The following is a 19,345-nucleotide window of genomic DNA, read 5'->3' on the forward strand; positions in this document are numbered from 1 at the left end:
TATTATTATTATTATTATTATTATTATTATTATTATTATTATTATTATTATTATTAAATGTGAGGCCTCCAGCCTCAACCAAAGTGGACTTTTCTAGAAAGATATGACAGTTAGGGTTCAAAGGGAAAGGAGTCCTCCCAGCCCATAGCATTGTTCATTCACACTTGCGCTCTCTGAATACGCTTTGCTGATTCGTATTCGCGTCATATCGCATCGTTCATTCACACCTGGGCGGCCTTTCGGATCGAGGTTTTGCAAATCGGCCAATGCATATTCAGGCAAAATGAGGCAAGTGCAGATTGGATAACCACACCAGCCCAATACAATGTGTATTGGCCGATTCGCATCAGCAGCCTTGTGCATGCTCTGTGCGGCTCTGAACGGGGCACAACGTTTTTAACTTCCGGGGTGAAGAATGAGGTCACTGTTTAGCGCGTAATATCGCGAGAATTGCTGCCTTTAGCCACTTACGAAAGGGGTATGCACCATCTGTATATCTATATGGTGTGTGTGTGGTGTGTGTGGTGTGTGTATATATATATGCACACACATAAATCATACATACATACGTATATATATATACTGTACATACAAACATATTTATAATATATACACATAGTGGTACAGCCAAAAGTGTGATGCCTTTTTTATGTGTACACACACATTCTCTGTATGAGTGTTAATATATATATACACACAACACACATATATACAAAAACACACTGTGCCACAGCCAAAAGTGTGATGCCGTATTTTATGTGTACACACACATCTGTCTGCTTGAGTGTTTGTATATATATATGTGTGTGTGTATACACACACCACACACACAACACACACATGTATACACACATATACACTAGTGGTACTGCCAAAAGTGTGAAGCTGTATTTATATTGTGTACACCCGCAGTGTCTGTGTGTGTGTGTGTGTGTGTATACATACATACATATACACATACACCACAACACACACACATACACACACACCACACACACACACACACCAGAGACAGCTGTGTGTGTACACATATAAATACAGTTCACACTTTGGCAGTACCACTATGTGTATATGTGTGTATATCTGTGTGTGTGTGTTCCACACACACACACACATATATATATATACACTCAAGCGACAGATGTGTGTGTACACATATAAATACGGCATCACACTTTTGGCTGTGGCACAGTGTGTTTTTGTATATATGTGGTGTGTAGGATGTGTGTGGTAATACACATACATATACATTATACACACATATACACACATATACATACACACGCACACACAGAGAGAGACAGCTTCACACTTTTGGCAGTACCACTATGTGTATAGTGTGTATATTGTGTGTTGTGTGTGTGTGTGTGTGTATACACAACGCATATATATATACACTCAAGCAGACAGATGGTGTGTACACTATAAATACAGCATCACACTTTGGCTGTGCCACAGTGTGTTTTTTGTACATATACACACACACACACACACACACACACACAAACTGTGGAGCAGCCAAAAGTGTAACGCTGCATGTATTGCTTACACCACATCTGGTGTGTGTGTGTGTGTGTATACAACATATACATATACATATATACACACATGTACTATACATTCCCCCCCCCCCGCCACTCCGCTTTATCTCGTTCAGTGGAAAAATCGCTCCCCAGCCCCGGCGGTTGTCCTGAAAGGGGAAAGGGCCAACGGAAGGAGATGGGGGAAATTCCATCATGGGAAATTTGTAACCCAGTGGTCTTCAGGAGAACCAGCGGATTGGATGTACACACCAGCCAAAGCAGCAGAGGTTTTGCACTGGCCATCAATACGAATCCTACCGATCCACTAATTTTGCGCACTCACAAAATGGAGGAGCCGGCTGCCTTCAGTTTAGAACCCAGCCGTGAATACGCATTGGCCAAAGCGTATTCACGTTATATCGCATTGGTCAATACGTATTCTGAGCTCACAAGTGTGGAACACCAATGCGATATAACGCGAATACGCATCGACCAATGCTAACTGACCCTACTTCTGTGCCCTGTGTGGTAAGGTCCATGGTGAAAAACTGGCAGTTATTTGCAATTGGAAGGAGATGGTTGTCAAACCTGAATCCTTCAGAAAGGTAGACCTTTACAAACTCATGGTATCTATTTTACTCCACTAAAAAGGAATAGGTTTACCCAGTGTCACCTAGGCTGCATCTACACTGCAGAATTAATGCAGTTTGACACCACTTTTAACTGCCATGGCTCAGTGCTATGGGATTCGGGGAGCTGTAGTTTTGTGAGAGATTTAGCCTTCTTTGTCAGAAAGCTCAGGTGCCACAACAAACTACAAATCCCATGATTCCATAGGAATTCTGCAGCATAGTAGTAGCCCAAGCAACTGAACTACAGCATGGTAATAGCGCAAGCAACGGATGTACTGTTGGTCACTAATTATTACTGGCTGGGAGTGTAAGGTTTGAATGAGCCAGTGGTTTGAGTGTTGGAGTAGAACTGTGAAAGACCAAGGCTCAAATCCTTGCGTGGCCATGGAAACCCACTGGGTAACCTTGGGCAAGTCAAATTCTCTCAACCTAAGAGGAAAGCCATAGCAACCTCTAACTGTTTAGAAGGAAGAAATGAAAAGTGTGCATATGCACACACATTCCCACTTATTAGAAGATGCTTCTCAATCCAATGGGATAAAATCCAGAAGAAATATGTTGGCGAAGATATATGGCTTCATTTTGGAGAAGATGTATGGCTTCATTCCATATACTATCTCTCTCTTTTAGATTCTAGTTCTGAAGATGATCAAGGCCAGCTTAATTCCGAGCCCAAATGAATTATTCAAGAAGACTTCTCCTTTAAACTGACATCCATTTTATCTTTTTGTTTCCGGACTTGGCATTTGTGCTTCAGCACACAGCTTTGGCCATTGGTCCCATCAATAAAAGAGGAGATTCTTTTAGTATTTCTTATCCTCCAGCTGTTGTGATTTGGCAGGGACAGTCACAGTTAATCCTCTGTCATTCCATTTTTAAGGCTGCTTTTTAAATGTCCCAGTTTAAATAAATAATAAATAAATAAATAAAACTTTTATTTTTATACCGCTTTTCCTGCAGATCAAAGCGGTTTAAAGTCATTAAAAACTCTATGATCCGTGTCATAGTACAATCTAATACTAAGAATACAATTAACAATTAAAAACATATATAACAACAGTCAGGCATCAGATAAAAATTTAATCCATTAGGGACTGGTTTCCCTATAGAAGATCGGAAGGATATGCTACCCGGAAGAGATAAGTTTTCAATGCCTTTTTAAAGGCTTCCAATGTCGAACTAAGTCGAATCTCTTCCGGGAGCGCATTCCAGTGGGTTGGAGCTACTGCTGAATAAGCTCTTTGATGTGTTGCTGCCATTCTCACCTTTGGCCATTCAAGGACTAGTTTCCCTGTTGTTCTGAGAGTGCGGGGTGGATTATGTAGGGAGAGGCGCTCCCTCAAGTAACTCGGGCCCAAACCATAAAGGGCTTTATAAGTAACAACCAACACTTTGTATTGAGCCCGGAAGCTAATCGGCAGCCAGTGTAGAGATTTTAGTACAGGTGTTATATGGTCGGTTCTAGACGTACCCGCGACCAATCTGGCTGCAGCATTTCTCCCACTTTCCAAATTGTCTGTCCCCCACCTCAATAATTTGGATAGTCTTGGCAGCAGTCACACTGGGCTGAAACTGCTGCTGCTAAATGTCAGATTAGTAAATGGAAAAACATCTTTGATCCAGGGCTTGATCTTGGATAAGCATGATGATCTGCCTTCTATTACGAATACCTGGCTGGCTGAAGTTGTGGGAAGGAGAGGTAACCTCTCCCAGCTTTGTCCACCCGGGTTCTCTGTACAGCAGCAGGCAAGGCCTGGGGTGTGGGGATGTGGAGCTGCAGAGGTCTGTCGAGATTCCATCTCCTTCACCAGATGAATGTGTGTTTTTGAAGGTGGATGGCCTGATCAAAACGAGGATTCTGTTGGTGTACCGCCCACCCTGCTGCTCAACAGTCTCCCTTCCTGAACTAGCTGAGTGGGCATTGGCAGTGTTGATGGAATCCCTTTGGCTAGTTGTACTGGGAGACTTCAACATCCACACGGAACTTACTCTCTTAGGAGTGGCCCAGGACTTCATGCCTGTCATGACAGCCACAGGGCTGTCCCATGTAGTATTTGGTGCTGCCATGCGGCAGGACACACTCTGGACCAAGTTTTCTGTTCTGGATGGGATGATGATGATCTAAGTTTCATTGTCATGGACTGATCACTACCTATTGGGATTTAGACTCACTGGGACTCAGAGCCTCTGCAGAGATGGGAAGCTCCAGGAGACTTATGGATCCAGAAAGGATGTACAGTGGGTCCTCGCCTTACGCGGGGATCCGTTCTGGATCCCTCCGCGTAAGGCGAATTCCGCCTATGCTCAAGCCCCATTGGAAACAATGGGGCTCCTGCATGGCGGCGCGGCAGCGCACGGAGCGCAACGGGCGCACACGCCCATTCAATTGAATGGGATGCGCCGCTCCTTCCGCCCCGCGGGCGCCCCGAAGGTGCCCCGCGGCTTGAGTGCGTATGGTCAAGTTGCGTAAAGTGCGCCTGCGTATGACGCGGGCGCACTGTACATGAAACCACTGGAAGAAGTCAAGCAGGTAGAGAAGAACTCAGCCCAAGTCACACTATGCAGCAGGGATTCTGCTTGCCCAGGTGTTGCTCTAAAGGCTAGTCTCCTCACTAAGCAGGGTGAGCAGCAACTCACTCCTGTACATTACCATGAAGACCTATTCTCCTACCCCTATAGTAGTCTGCTGCTGTTTTATCAGCAGTGCTGAACTGAAATTCAGTTGTGAGTCCAGTTTCCTGCTGTACATGGAATGGAAGCAGCAGAGCACAGGTGCTGTTCTTTGTGTTGGATATGAAAATGTCTTAGGAAAACAGGAAGCTGGATTATACCGAGTCATATTGCTGGGCCCATCTAGCCCAGTGCTGTTAACTCTGTCCAACAACAGCTTTTTTGAGGCTTCAGGCAAATGCTTTCCTAACTTGAGAGTTTTAGTGTTCTACCATCTGTGTACTAACCAGATCCAACCATGCTTAGCTTCCAAAATCAGATGGGCAAGTGTGATCAGGGCAACGTGGTGATCTTGGGCTGTGCCACTACTGTTGTATCCCATCACTGATAAGTGCAGAAAATCTGCAGATGCAGTTAAGAGACTAGAGCCAAGTGTGCCATGGGTTCCCTGAGCTAAACTGTGGAAAGCACTGCAGTTTTCCTTAAAAACAAAACTGCACTTTATAAGTTTTCGTGGAAAGCTTTTAAACCTGAATGGTGTGCCAAGTTTCTTCCTTTCCCCTTAAGCTTTAGAGCAGGAGTGAACCCTGCAAGCTTCCAGATATTGCTGGACTGCAGCTCACCAATGCCCCAGCCAGCCTAGCCAATGGTGAGAAATACTAGGAGCTACAGGTCAATATTTGATGTGCTGCAACCAGGGAGGTCATGAGAGTCAAGGTCGTTTCAAAGGTAGTTAACAACAATTCCTACCCCTGCCATAGAACAAGAGTATGAAACTGGTGGCCCTCTACATGTTATCAGTCTAGACAGCTGTGAAGGATAATAGGAGTTGTAGTCCAACAGGATTGGGCGGGCCCTTCCTGTTTATGCCATAAATCTTTAAGGGGACCAAAGACAGTGCAGACCTTCCAGCATTAAGTAACTGGAGACAGCTGTAGGAAACTTTCTACTGGAATTGTGTTCACCTCCTCATGCACTTCTGGTCTTTTTAGAGCTTTCTGTGGGCTTTGTTGTGAACCAGTACTTCCCCACAAAATTGTGAATGTTGTGTGTTCTTTTCAGACCTGGAAAAAAATATATATATATAGACACACACACACAAGCACTAAAATACTTGTTAGGGAGAAATGGAGGGTTGCTCAAGAGATTGGAGTGATGGATAAGAGGAGGAGCTCCATGTAGGTGTAAAAATGTGTGACTTGCTGTTGGTTTGGCCAGTTGGTTTACCTGTAGCTCTTTGAATGGTTATCTGTGAACTCACACAAATGGTAGACTAACCCAGTTGTGTGAGTCACAGAGATGATGAAAAAGGACAGGTTGCTTATGTATCACTGTGTTTTTTAAGAGTGGTCATCTGTGAACTCACACAAGTGGGTTATTCTGCCATTTGTGTGAATCACAGTGAACACAAAGATGAAGTAGAAATAGGTTGAGGAATTATTCTATATGACAGGTCCATTCACTTGTGTCCACAACTAGGACTAATTCTAATCACACCAAAGAATTTCCTTTCTACACAATATCAATCTCCTTATTTATAAAGACACTGATGTGCATGTTGCCACCATGCCACCAGGACCAAAGGATGCCCTAATTTTTTGTAGACACTACTGGGTTCAGCCATTCTCTTTGAGGAGAATCATGTATAATCAAGAGAGATGCATGAGTTTTTAAAAAATACAGCTTGATGAAGGTGTAATTTGGTGATGGTAATCTATTAACGCTTGGTTTAAAAATATTCTCAGTTCCTTTCTACTGGAAGGTCTACTCCTGTGAAAAGAAGAACCAATACTTCCCAAGCAGGGTTTTTGAAAGACCCTGAAAAGCCTAGTGTAGAATGCTCAGTGAGGCCTCTTCCCTTGTGTCAGTTTGGTGTATTGGCCACAGGTGGACTAAGATGCAGGAAATCAGAGTCCTAGTCTTCACTCATCCATAACATGCTAGCACATGCTCATAGCTGTAGCACTAATGTGGCTGTAACTATCTTGCTCATGCAGCCATGCCTAATAGACACTGCCACCAGTAGTCTGTTTGTGAGTCCAACCCACCCATTGTGTTTGTGAAGCTCAAATATGTGGGACTGTGGTAGCAGCAAACTGACAACAAAACAGCAATGCCAACATTGGTGTGACTCCCTCTATTTGAGCCCCTTCATATATAAAAGCCAGGATAATTGCCTCCTCCATCACCACCCCAAAGCCCTGGTTTTCAAGTGTTGGTCCCAGTGGTGGCCACAATGTCCCAACTCTGTCTCAACATTTCTTCCCCATTCCACTTTTCTTAAACTGGTGGTACCCCTCAGTTAGTTGCTGTCACATGTTTTCTGTATCTAAATCACTTTTCTCAAGCAAGGAGGGGCATGTTTGTGTAATTCTGTCGTGACAAAAGGAAAAGTGGTGATGGAATCTCTTCCAATAAGAGAATGAGAGTGTCCACCATGTGCTCCACCAACCTACGGTAAATAAAACAGAATAAAGAGGCCAAAATAGTTATAGCAGCTACATCTTCCCCACAACTACTATTTCCCCCTCACATTTTCAGTGTTGGAACTTTCTACATGAAGTACTTAATGAAACTGAGACCAATAATGCAATCCAGACACAGAAAGTCTTACTCAGAAATATATAGTAGGTTACTCTTAAACTTAAGTGTGTAGGTAATAGCCACGATCTCCCCCCCCTCCCCTCAGCTGCACATTCAGAAGTAACTTGTGGTTATCTGAAAAGCCATTTCAGGAGCCAACCATACCTTACTCTCAACTCCGATCCATCATGTATCACTAGTTGACACTAGGCAATTGGTAAATCTCCATTTCCTTTTTAAGAATGACACTTACATGCAAGAAAAAGACCCAAGGAAAGTGTTATGCACATATTTTGTTATTGATAGCAGCAACAGCAACGTTCTACTGTGTGCCATGCAGAATATAGGCATCATAGCAGGAGGTGTTAATAAATTAAGAAGATTAATGTGAAGAACAACTAATTTGGAACTTCCAAATTAAGCATCAGTCTCTACATTGATCCAAGGAAAATTAACGATCAATTTCTGTCATCTAGCTGAATCGAAAACAGCATATTCAATAAGAGACAAGAAAGGATGAATGTGAAAACTTTAAAATGACAAGATTAACATCACACAAAAATACAGTGTTGGAAAGGTGTTTTAACTGATGTAGACAAGAGCGGTTGCACTAGCTCCGTAATTGTTGTCTGTGCTATTTGTTTTAGCTGCTCCATAATCTCCTACATCATACTCTACAGAGCCAAGTGCTACACAGAGGTTTCCAGAATGGAATGAACAACTTGAAATGGGATTGTCAGACTGAATCCAACTCAGGAGCTGATATACAAAGAAATTATGACTTTACTGTTGATACTTCATACATGCAAGTGGCACTATGGAAAGTTAGTTTCACCATGAGAATAAACCAGCATTGTAGCAATGAAAGTACAGAGATTGAGGGAGCGGTGCTTACTTTAGCAGTTCATGATTTAGTTCCATTGGTTCCAATGGTGTAAAGGCAGTTTACACAAGAGGAAATTCTCACCAATAGAGTGGAGCAACAGTACATAGCCAGGTCTCAAGCCTAGAATCATGTAATCATCTGCCATAGTTACTAGTTATCTAGTCCAACCCTGTACAGTATATAATAAACAAGGTGCCGAAGCAAAATCATTTTGTTATAAGGAAAGAATGTAGGATGAACAACAAATTCCACATCTTTCCTGAGCAAAAAGCTGCAACATTCAGCTCACTACCTCTTCTTGAAAAAATATTGATATTTGTACTGGCATCTAAGACACTGTTACCTTTTAAGTGGCACTATGGGCTTAAGGCCCAGTAAAGAATTTTCTTCATGAAGAATCCATTCCTTATGAGAAATGAGTTTGGGAATATCTGTTGTAAAGTAGGATGAATGGCAAAATGCATTCAGTAGTCTCTTCCTTAAAGTAGCATAAGCTAGTAAAATGGATGCAGAGCCCAGCACAATATAGTCAAGGTAAAACAATCAGGAATGAGGAAGCAATCAGTAGTTCAGTTCATTTTTTCAACCTGCTAGGTACCATTCTTTTCCCTCACAATGACAAAAAAGGAGGGAACTTTCTGTTTTCTGGTGCATTCTCAGCCTTTCACACCTTTCATCCTGCACATTATGTACTAAAATCAAGTTTATAAACCAAGCTAACATGGACTATGTGAGCTCTATAATTTACAGAAAATATGCATCTTTGCCTGTATTTGCTTACTCTGATTGGGCAAGGAAACCTATGTTGGAGACTCAAAGGTGTTAGAAAGCTTTGGCTCCATCTTTGGATTTTGAGTTTTATTAGCTCAAGACAACAACTACAATCTTAAGTTAGAAATGTGGTTTTAGAAAAATTAAAGCAGAGACAGTCAGATGTGGAATTGAAAGTCCAGTGCAAAATTGGAAGCTTGCCAAAACAATCCTAAAACATCCTCAGGATTCTATAGAAGATCATGTACTTTGATCAATTGTAGTAAGTATATCCAATTGATAATTTGAAATTCTGGGAGTCAGGGCACAGTACTTTGCATCCAGATAAAATATCATGCTTTCTAATGAAGGTCCATGTTGGTTTCCTTTCTTCTGCCACAATTTTCTCAGGGAGCCAGTGTTAGAAAAACTAAAAATGGCAACCCTACAGTTCCTGAATCTAATTGATGGAAAGCTGAGGACAGCATCCATGAATCTTGCCTCTCACCTGAAAAAAATGGCATTGCTCACTTACTATGTTTTTGTTACATATCTACCAAAATGCCTTTATGAGACTAGGTAGATTTGTATTGACATGGCTACAGTTAAAATATAGGCTTTATAGTAGATGAATGTTGGATCCAGGCAGCATTTTTCTGGCCACAGTGTGATTCTGGTTAGGCAACAGAGGTAGTTATATTAAGAAAGGAAACACAAGACAAACTTCAAGTCCTTAGCATGATAGTTTCTCCTAGCACAATATCCATACAGGTACTGAGTATGGACATGATTTTAGGAGAGAGATAAGAGGCAGTTATGCAGAGAAAGAGGCACAGAGTAAGTTAACAGTACATCTGGGAAAAGAACCTATTATCTTTCTAGAGTTCAGGGTGAAAACTGTAGCAACTTGTATGCAAGCCCTACACCATCTAGGGCACAGTAAGCTCTCCCTCCCATAACTTGAGGATCACAGCCAGATGTTTTATAAAGCCAAGTTACACTACAGTGTAAAATGAGAAGTAGAATCCATTCTTGGAATGGTGTAAAAAGGAAAGAACAGCGCCAGTGCAAAGTTATACAAGGACTGAGGCAGAATGAAAAATCCCCAAGTCACTTAAAGCCCCACATATATTAAATTCCTCTGAAGAATCCAGAGTCTTCTACATTCTCAGCAGCAGAGACTAAACTGGCAGATTTTCTTGTGCATGCAGAATTACAAAATAAAACAAAAAACAAAACTGCCCCATGTCTTCCCAAAGCACCAGCTTATACACTACTTTTGTATCCATAAGAGTGAAAGCCAGAATCCTCTCTTCCCACCACCTTGGACTGGAACCTTCAGATCCTGTTCGTCAGTGTCAAATGCCTGACCATTCCTGGATGAGGGGATTGAGGCTGAAAAAGGAGAGTGCTCAGTAAGAGGAACCTGCGTAAGCTGGAGGATAAAGCAAGTATGTTTAAGAAAGTGCCCTGTTCTGCATGGGAAATGATGCTTTGCCTCTTTTTATAGTAAGAGGAGAGAGGTAAAGCCTCTTAGTTTTGCCTTTTAAGGGTGGATAATCAAAGACATTGCTATTCTATGTTCATGAACAACCCTATTCATACTCACAATCAAGTGGCTTGAGTTGCAAAAGGATAATATTCCCAACATTTCCATGTATGTTTAGTAATACCAGAGTAAAAAAACTGGCAGCTATTCCAGATGAAGTGGTCTCATATAAAAATACAGTAGTGTGATATAAACAACAGCCCTTATCTCAGATGTAGTTCACAGCACTAGGCACACATCACCATTTTTTTAAAGGCAATATACACTAGTGATGGTTGTCTTTGCTTAACTGTGCTCTTCCCACATATATATCTGCTCCAAGAGTATTGAGCAAAAATTTGTAGAAAAGAAAGATATAGCATGTGGATCAGGCTAACAAAAACAGAACTTCTCCTAATAGGCACAGTAGCAAGGTGATTTTGCAAGATTAGTATCCAGGATGTGGACAGATTCTAATGGGGACATCAAAAAGGACCACTTATCTGGGCAGGTGTTGTTTCCAGTAACGGTTTGCACTCCACAGAGAACTTTTCTGGGACAATCTTGTTTGTTCTGGGACAATCTTGTTTGTTCTGGCAAAGATTGCTCACAAGTGCCTTCTTGAAGATGCACTGCCTCTTTTATAATGACATCTTGAGGTGCCAGAGCTCAACCACAGAACATTTCACTTGGCAGAATAGGACAAGTACCAAAATTGGGATAGAGTAGGGTAGACAAGCTACAGAAGCTAAGTCAGTCGAGTAATGTGGGCATAAGGTGGTGCTTCCATACAAGGCTTTTATTGTACAATCACCCTGTTCATAGAATTTTATTTGGTCTTGGGTGGTTTTCAGACATTTTTTTTTAACCCTACCAGGTTTTTTCCCATTGCTACTTCTGTCTCTTTTTTCTTAACAAATAAAATGTAAAGAAAGACAGAATAGTTGCACAAAGTCTTTTAACTGGGAGCACTAGGAGCTATCTATCTAGAAGCACCTGAAATTTCAACACATTCTCATCTCCCTACATTAGAAATACTCCTTTAGCATGGTAGTGGGTAAATTTCCAAGACAGAGCATGGGGACCAGGTGGAAAAAGAGCAAAGACCATATCAGTAATTTCTAAATGGTGGATCTGAACTTGTGCTTTTGCTGAAATCAGTAATCCAGCAAATAAATGTGTCTACCTTGCAATACCTGGCTCTACGGCAAATCAAGTGCTATTTCACATGAAAAGGTCTTCTTCAGCTCAAAATGTTATATTCTGAACTTGTGTGGTCAGCAACCAGAAGACCAAGCACTAACATCCAGCTGCTGCCAGCTAAAGAAATTCTTAAATGTCCATTGCTTGTCTCAGTCTCATTGACTGATGCAGTCTCTGGGACTAGGGCCATTCAACCAAGCCACTACCTGGGTCAGTCAGTTCTCCTGATTGTTTCTTGCAAATATTTTATGAGGTTGTTCAACAATTCTGACCTAAACCCTCCCAGCGACTTTGTTTGAAACATGTTTTGTTCAGCTTCCATGCAACTCCCTGCTTTGGTTGGTGCACAAGTCAAACTATATTTTGTAGGTCATAGGGAGGGCAATTATACACATTTGTGTGTGCTAGCAATACACATATGCTAACATTATAGGCCTGAAGAAAATTTGGAGGTGTTGGGGAGACAAGTTAACCTTCTCCTATTGCCTGCCACAAAAGATACAGTGCTGATTCCCAAGTCAAACAAATGGAAATTTTTCTATCACTAGTTTGAACTCCCAATGTTTTGGGACTATTTTTTTAGAGAAATGCTAGGCTATGGTTCCAAAAAATAAGATGTTTTCAAAAATAGCTACCAGAAAGACAAGACATTTTGTTGCAGCACTGTATATTAAAAAAACAAACCTGCCATGTAAGTGTGTGTGTTAGGAGAAGAGATGGCCATTTGGCTTCACTGGCTCCAATACCAACAACTTCATAACAATGAGAAATTCTTTTCCTTTGTTTCAGCAGAAAGTTTGGGAATCAGTGGAGGCAAAAGTACTGTTATGGGAACTCTTCTGCTCAAGTCTCTTAGTCCGCCATGCCTGTTATACTGAGCTGGCCCTCTCTCTCTCTCTCTCTCTCTCTCTCTCTTAGAGCTAGCAGGTGTCCAACTTTCTGCATAAAAGATACTGCATTCTGTAGGGTGCAGAAATATTTCTGGGGATTTCCCTGTCTAATCCCAGAGCTGGCATATGTTGGTGAACTTTACTCTCTTCTGTGAGGTTGGCAGTGTGGCTGGGATTTCCCAGCTCCACTCCTGGAGCTACAGGCAGGGGTAGCAAGCATCTGAGTCACTGTCGGGCAGGACCCTGCCTTATACGGCTGGCAGTATTGGGGGGATCTCCTTGCCCCCTCTCCCAGAGCTAGCAGGCATTGGAAACATAGTCAAAGTCCTTGAAGGCATCCTGCTCCTTTTGGGTGAGGGGCCGTGATTCACGGGGTGGTGTCAGCATAGCTGCTTCAGCTGTGAACTCTTCATCAAAATTGCTGATGTCTTCACGGCCCTTGATTACTGGCACAAATGGTGGCTTGATTTTACGGGCCAGCAGAGCTTCCCAGTCAATGCTCTGTGGAGATTTAAAAAAAAAAATTAAAAAATAAGCGCTACAGTATCACTAGTGAGTGTTTTCCCTGAAGCCCAGATAGGAAACGGAAGAGAAACTGAAAATATTAAAAAAAAATTAATCTGCAGTATCACTAGTGAGTGTTTTCCCAGAAGCTCAGATAGGAAACTGAAGAGGAACTGAAATGATATAGTGGACACTGCAGTTAGGGCAGCAATAGAGGACTCAGAGCAAGGTGTCTTCTTTGAGAATCTGCATAACTTGCAACTCACTCCCTCTCCCTCTCCCTCTCCCTCCCTCCCTCTCTCTCTCTCTCTCTCTCTCTCTCTCTCACACACACACACACACACACACACACCATTGGGGGTAATGTTGGCATAGAGAGCAAGGTGAAAGTTTGGGTAGACTGGAATACTGCTGGCTAACAATTCATTTTTATGTAGGTTGTATTCGGAGTGGTTCACATAATGAAATAATGCCTTACAGTGTTATGCAAAATAAATGCATGCCTTTAAAGGTGCTACATGTTGATTTCTTGTTTTTGCTGCAGAACTGTTTGATAACTGTGGTCATCACAGAAATTCTATCATGGTTGTGTTAGGAAAGGGAACATTACTGGCCTAATGAAAAGCAGCTCCCAAAGTGGCAACTTTCTATTTACAAACACACACACACACACACAGAGCTCACAGGAAGGCATCTCCTCCTCCCCCCCCCCCCGTCTCTCTCAGTATATCCTGAAGAAAGAAAATAGGAGAAGGAGAGAGAGATTCATACTAACCCTGAAGAACGGCTGCTTCTTCACATCCTCTGCATCACGCTCACTGGAGCCCAGCCGCCGTTCTGGGTTCCGCCGCAACAGCTGAATGGAAAACAATCAGTAATTTGGGCTATTACATTGGCCAAGTAAACCCACACTTAACTACTGGTAATTGCCAACCACTGCCTCATCTCCCAAGCTCAGGGATGGGTGGTCAAGGGAGAGTTATGTCATTTGTAGGCTCTTGTGTTCTGTCCTTCCCGATACTACACATGCCTGAAGTAAGGCAAAAGAGTTGTCACAAAATGAGGTGTCACTGTGCTCAAGGTCCCAATTCCCCTTCCTCCATATCTGTTATCCTCAGCTCATACTCCCTTAGTGGGAATTCTCTCTTCCTCTTTGGCTCCAGCAAGCCCCCATTCAGCCAACAAGCACTCAGACTCACCCGGCGCATGATGCCAATGGCCTCTGTGGAAAGGAAGCGAGGATAGCGCACCTCATCATTGACAATGCTGTCAAATACTTCCTCTTCATCATCTCCAGGGAATGGGGACTGCAAAGCAATTGAAGCAGGATAAGTTGAGGAGGCTTAAAAAAAAATTCAGCCAGGAATTCAGTTTAGGAGATTATCACACAGCCAAATCAGCATTGCATCCCAGTCTTAGCATCTCAATCCTGATCTGTCCTTCTTCCATCCTCTGCAAGGAACGAGAGTTAACTGTTCATTGTGAAGGATGGGAGAAAGATGGATTGGGGTCAGGATGGCTAAGACTGGGATGTGATGCCTCCGATCTGAACACTGAGGTGTGTGATAACACCCGATCTTAGCAAATTTTCAAAAATTTCCTAACATGCTCAGCCCACTCTCAGCATGGTCAATTTGTCTATGTGATAAACTCCACAGTCATGTTTGGAAAGAATCCCATCCACATTTTCATCTGTGCAAGCCCCTACCCCCAATACCATTGGTGCTTCACATAGCCTCCAATATCAAGCTTGCTTCAAATTAGTCCTACTCACTTCAACAAGTACCTCCTTCCCACTTAGGATCTTGAAGGGGAACCAAGATCCTAATTAATATCCCCTAAGATGTCAGCCAGGTGCCAGCATGACGTAGTGGTTTGAGCACTGGACTATTCATTTATTTAGAGTATTTATACCCCATAAATGATATAAAAGTTTTCAGAGCAGCTTACAAATATGACAGTTCCCTGCCTTCAGACTCACAATTTAAATAGGATATGGCACACGATGAAAAGGGGGTGGCACTGAGGAAGGGGATTCAACCCAGCAGATACTATCAATTCTTCTCTCCATCCAAGGCCAATCCTTGCTCAGCCATGGAAATCCACTTTGACCTTGGATAAGTCACACTTTCTCAGCCCCAGAGGAAGGTCAGGGCAAACTATCTCTGAACAAATCTTGCCAAGAACACCCTGTGATAGGTTTGCCTTAGGGTCACTGTAAGTCAGAAATGACTTGAAGGCACACAACAAGATGTCTAAATTTAACAGATTCTAAATAGTATGTGCATACAATAAAATCTGGGGTTCACTACCAAATATCTAATTGTTTAACTCACTCACTGATTGTTTTCCATAGTGCTGTAAATGAGACTCACCTCCCCAACAAGCATCTCGTAGATAAGTACACCCAAGCCCCACCAGTCAACAGCTCTTGTGTATGATGTATCAGTCAGCACCTCAGGAGCCAGAAACTCTGGTGTGCCACAGAATGTGCTTGTGCGATCAGCATAGCCCATTCCTGGCAGAGCAGAAGAAAGCTGTTATAAAAATATGACCTCACCAACAGTCTTGTACAAAGTATATGGGAGAGTAACTGCCTAAAAATTAGGGATTGTGGGGAGAGTTGGTACACTAAGGGACAAAAGCACATTCTCCATCATGATAATTGTGAAGTTTAATAGTGCTGCACTGTTTTGAGCCTTCATACAACAATGAGTTGGACATGAGGTCTTGGCACAATAGATACTCCGTCCTGCTTCTCTTCCCCACCTCCAAACTGGCTTTCTTGGGACAACTGCAGATCAGGGCAGTGTGTTCATCTGATATCACTCTGAAAGCTGGCTGTATAATGCCTGCATTTTGATTGAAAGGATCCTGTGCCTGGTGGGGAGAAATCTATTCCAACCCAAATAATCACCTTCCTTGCAAAGGCCAAAATCTGCAATCTTCACATATCCATCTGTATCCAGCAGTAAATTATCTAGCTTCAGGTCCCTGCAGGAGAAGAGAAAGGTAGGAAGAGTGAATGACTACAGTCTATAGAAACCATTAGCTACTGCCACAAAAGTGGCCTATGGAGTTACTGAAAGAGCACTCAAACACAGAAATGAGACACTCTGTTCTGAGCTATTGTGGTGGCAGGATATGAGGCAACATTATTATCAAAACAGTTCTGCATACAAGAGAACATCACTCATGCTGCAAAACTACTATAAAAAGCGCAGGGGAACTTGTGAGGTGCAAAATGTTGACATGTAAGGATGTCAAAAACACTATAGAATAAGGAAGAGTTACTGGGAGGATGGCCTATGTGGTGTTACTTACCTGTATACAATTTTGTGGTCATGAAGGAATTGTAGCCCCAGGACAACACAAGCAGCATAAAATCTGCAGAGGGCAACAGAGGGGGAAAATCATTGCAACACTAACTAAATAATGCTGTGTCCTACTCTGGGAGTAAGGAATGAATGAAGTGTGAAAGCTCCAGGAGTTTGAGAGGTGAATATGACACAACAAGGGAAATGAATAGGGTGGGAAGCCAAGATTTGGTATTGCTATACTGGAACAGAAGTGACATCTAGAATGGCACCAGACAGGATGTTTTTAGGTTAGCCTGTAACCCCATTTTGTTTTCCAGGATGTGTCTCCCTCTCTCTAACCCAGAACTTACATGGCACGTGGCTCTGTGAATACATCTGTGTGGATGTGCATCATGAGGTCTCCACCTGCTGTGTACTCCATGACAAAACAGACATGCTGTGGTGTCTGGAAACAGGCAAAAAGGTTCACTAGGAAAGGATGCTGTGCTTGGGTCACAATTTCAAAGATCCGCTTTTCACACATCAGGCTAGCAAAAGGGAAGGAAAGGCTATGTTAGAGTAGGTGACAATGACATTCTAACTGGTACTCCATCATGTTAGCTATCACAGTCCATTAACTATCACTATTACCTGTTTACACATTGTTACTCTAGGCTGCACCAATATGTATGTATGTAAAGTCATCTCACTGAAATTACGTGGAGATAGAAATCTATCATGCCAGACAATTTCCTTCATCCACACTCCCACAAACCACACCCTGGTACAAGTGTGTGCATCCAATCACCAATTTCTAATTCACTACATATACATTTCCACCCTTGTACACTTATCTGGCATGAGGCTTGGTACCTTTGGAGGCCTAAAAGTGAGGGGTGGTGGTGGGTTGATCTAAGTATAGGGTGAATCCAGCATTTATTTTTACAAGGCTGAGCAGATGAAACCATATGGAAAGTTGGAAGTAAGGTGAACAGTAAGAGGTGGCTGCACCTTCAGAACCATTGCAATTAACTGTCTGGAATCACTTTCTTCTGCCATGTAGCGTTCTGAAGCCCCAGAAGCACCTTGCTACTTAGGAATAGTAAAATAATTATTCCACCCTTTTGTACAAATATCATCTCTCTCTCTCTCCCTCTCTTGCAGACAGGACATATATCTGAGCACCTCATTCTTTCTGACACAACAATATGAAAAGAGCACTATACGATTGAGACCTTATACCAAATTAGTGCAAATGGGGAATCAGAATTAAAAAACAGGTGCTACTATGCCATTCCCTCCCCACCAACCCGACCATAGTAGCACTATGATTTTATCTGCTGCTAGGACAGACTCACCTCTCTACCTCATCTCTTGCAGTGATGTCTCCCTTCTTCAAGGCTTTAATAGCAAATAGATCCCCTGTTCTGTGTAACTCAGACAGCAGTACCTACACACAAATATGAACACCACCAAGACAAGAATAATTATTAGACATAGTGCCTACTACCACCAAGACAAAATCAGTCATGAGAGATAACAGCCAAAAGGAAAATAGCAATACAGGCTAGAGGTTAGGCTTCAAGTTGATCAAGATAGGAAGAGGAACTTCCAGTCATCTATCATCCATCAAGGAAGCACATCTTCCTCTTCCTATCTTTCTATCTCACATGGTCCAGCAATACTCACTTTGCCAAAGTGGCCACGACCCAGCACAGCTACAAAACGGAAATCATCCATAGTGAGAGGTGCTTTTCTCAGGTGGCTGTTACAAGATGAAAGAAGAAGTCAGCGATACCATCTTCTCCCCCTCCCCAAAGTACTGGGAAGTTAGAATCATCAAGCAAAGATTATGATCATCATTATCATAATGAATTCTCCCTTTGTCCCTTGTTCAACTGTATGTGTAACTAATCCAACAGGAGAACAGGCTTCTAATACATCTTTTTCAGACAAATATTGAAACTGGCTGAAAAGCTATTATATTTTAAAGACGCTGAAATTTCAGGAAATTGCACAGATAAAAGTATTTGCTTGTGGTGGGTGCAGAGGATGTAACTGCTGCCTTGGGTCCCATCCCAGGAGAAAGGCAAAATATAAATTCAACCAACCACTAGTGAATACCCATTATCATTTGCCCAACACAATCCCACCAGCAAGTGAGGGTATAGTACATGTAACACAAGCAGAGAAAATGTGCTGTTGTTGAGAAACCCTTATCAACAAGGAATTTCTTCATAGTTTGTCCAAGTACACTTTGGGGGGGGGGTGTCAAGTGATTTGTCATCGGTGATATCAAAAGCAACACTGGTATCATTTTCATGTCTATGTTCCAAAAAGCTATTGTTTTCAAGCAGTGATTTATTTTGCATGTGTAATGAAGCAATTCCTGGAGGGAAAGCACGAAGGGACATGGATCCTATGAAATAGATTAGTGTTGGCTGTGTATTTGCTGCAGTATTGACTGATTTCTACAAAAGCTTCTAAAAGACCAGACAGTCAGTTTGGAAATGTGACTGTTCTATATTTCAGGTTCAGGAAGACTCCTTAGAAAATAACCCCAAGGCCTGGGGTGTCATCTGATGAAGGAAAAGAGGCCGTGCCAAGTGAGCCCTGCTGAAGTGGCAGGCCCAGATTATAGCAAGAAAATGTGACTGATGTAAAAGACACAGCAATAAAACAAAGAATGAAAGTGTGTGTGTGTGTGTCTGTGATGTTTCTCTCTTACCTGCGAAAAGTACCCTCAGATCCTCTGGCCTCACATCCTGGGCCCAGCTCCAGTTCAAACGGGATTTCCTCTCTAGTTTGTGTGCCCTAAAGAAACAGACATAAAAAAACCCAGACAGACCTTGAAGACAGGACCTTAAGACAACATTC

At 42.4% G+C, this 19,345-nt stretch overlaps 2 protein-coding genes and 1 long non-coding RNA gene across 4 annotated transcripts in view; 1 reads left to right on the top strand and 2 right to left on the bottom strand.

Moving 5' to 3' along the window:
• C2H19orf67 (chromosome 2 C19orf67 homolog) overlaps positions 1-487 on the bottom strand; it is a 20,302-nt gene extending 19,815 nt beyond the window's left edge. The window contains exon 1 of the mRNA XM_042449281.1: positions 228-487. Coding sequence (XP_042305215.1) covers positions 228-363 — 136 coding nt within the window. The 5' untranslated portion in view covers positions 364-487. The remainder of the gene's footprint in view (positions 1-227) is intronic.
• The window catches only part of LOC121921347, a 42,341-nt gene extending 23,207 nt beyond the window's left edge, over positions 1-19,134 (top strand). Inside the window, exons 2-3 of the long non-coding RNA XR_006101903.1 lie at positions 10,337-10,495; positions 19,001-19,134. This is a non-coding gene — a long non-coding RNA (uncharacterized LOC121921347). The remainder of the gene's footprint in view (positions 1-10,336; positions 10,496-19,000) is intronic.
• The window catches only part of PKN1 (protein kinase N1), a 96,655-nt gene continuing 88,666 nt past the window's right edge, over positions 11,357-19,345 (bottom strand). For both annotated transcript variants that reach the window (XM_042449276.1, XM_042449275.1), the window contains exons 13-22: positions 19,197-19,282; positions 18,158-18,233; positions 17,827-17,918; positions 16,840-17,016; positions 16,494-16,556; positions 16,087-16,163; positions 15,545-15,687; positions 14,369-14,476; positions 13,945-14,025; positions 11,357-13,166 (exon numbers count right to left, since the gene is read on the bottom strand). In XM_042449276.1, coding sequence (XP_042305210.1) covers positions 12,963-13,166; positions 13,945-14,025; positions 14,369-14,476; positions 15,545-15,687; positions 16,087-16,163; positions 16,494-16,556; positions 16,840-17,016; positions 17,827-17,918; positions 18,158-18,233; positions 19,197-19,282 — 1,107 coding nt within the window. In that variant the 3' untranslated portion in view covers positions 11,357-12,962. The remainder of the gene's footprint in view (positions 13,167-13,944; positions 14,026-14,368; positions 14,477-15,544; positions 15,688-16,086; positions 16,164-16,493; positions 16,557-16,839; positions 17,017-17,826; positions 17,919-18,157; positions 18,234-19,196; positions 19,283-19,345) is intronic.

This window comes from Sceloporus undulatus, chromosome 2, assembly GCF_019175285.1.
Source record: "Sceloporus undulatus isolate JIND9_A2432 ecotype Alabama chromosome 2, SceUnd_v1.1, whole genome shotgun sequence".
In the NCBI taxonomy this organism is placed as follows: Eukaryota; Metazoa; Chordata; class Lepidosauria; order Squamata; family Phrynosomatidae; genus Sceloporus; species Sceloporus undulatus.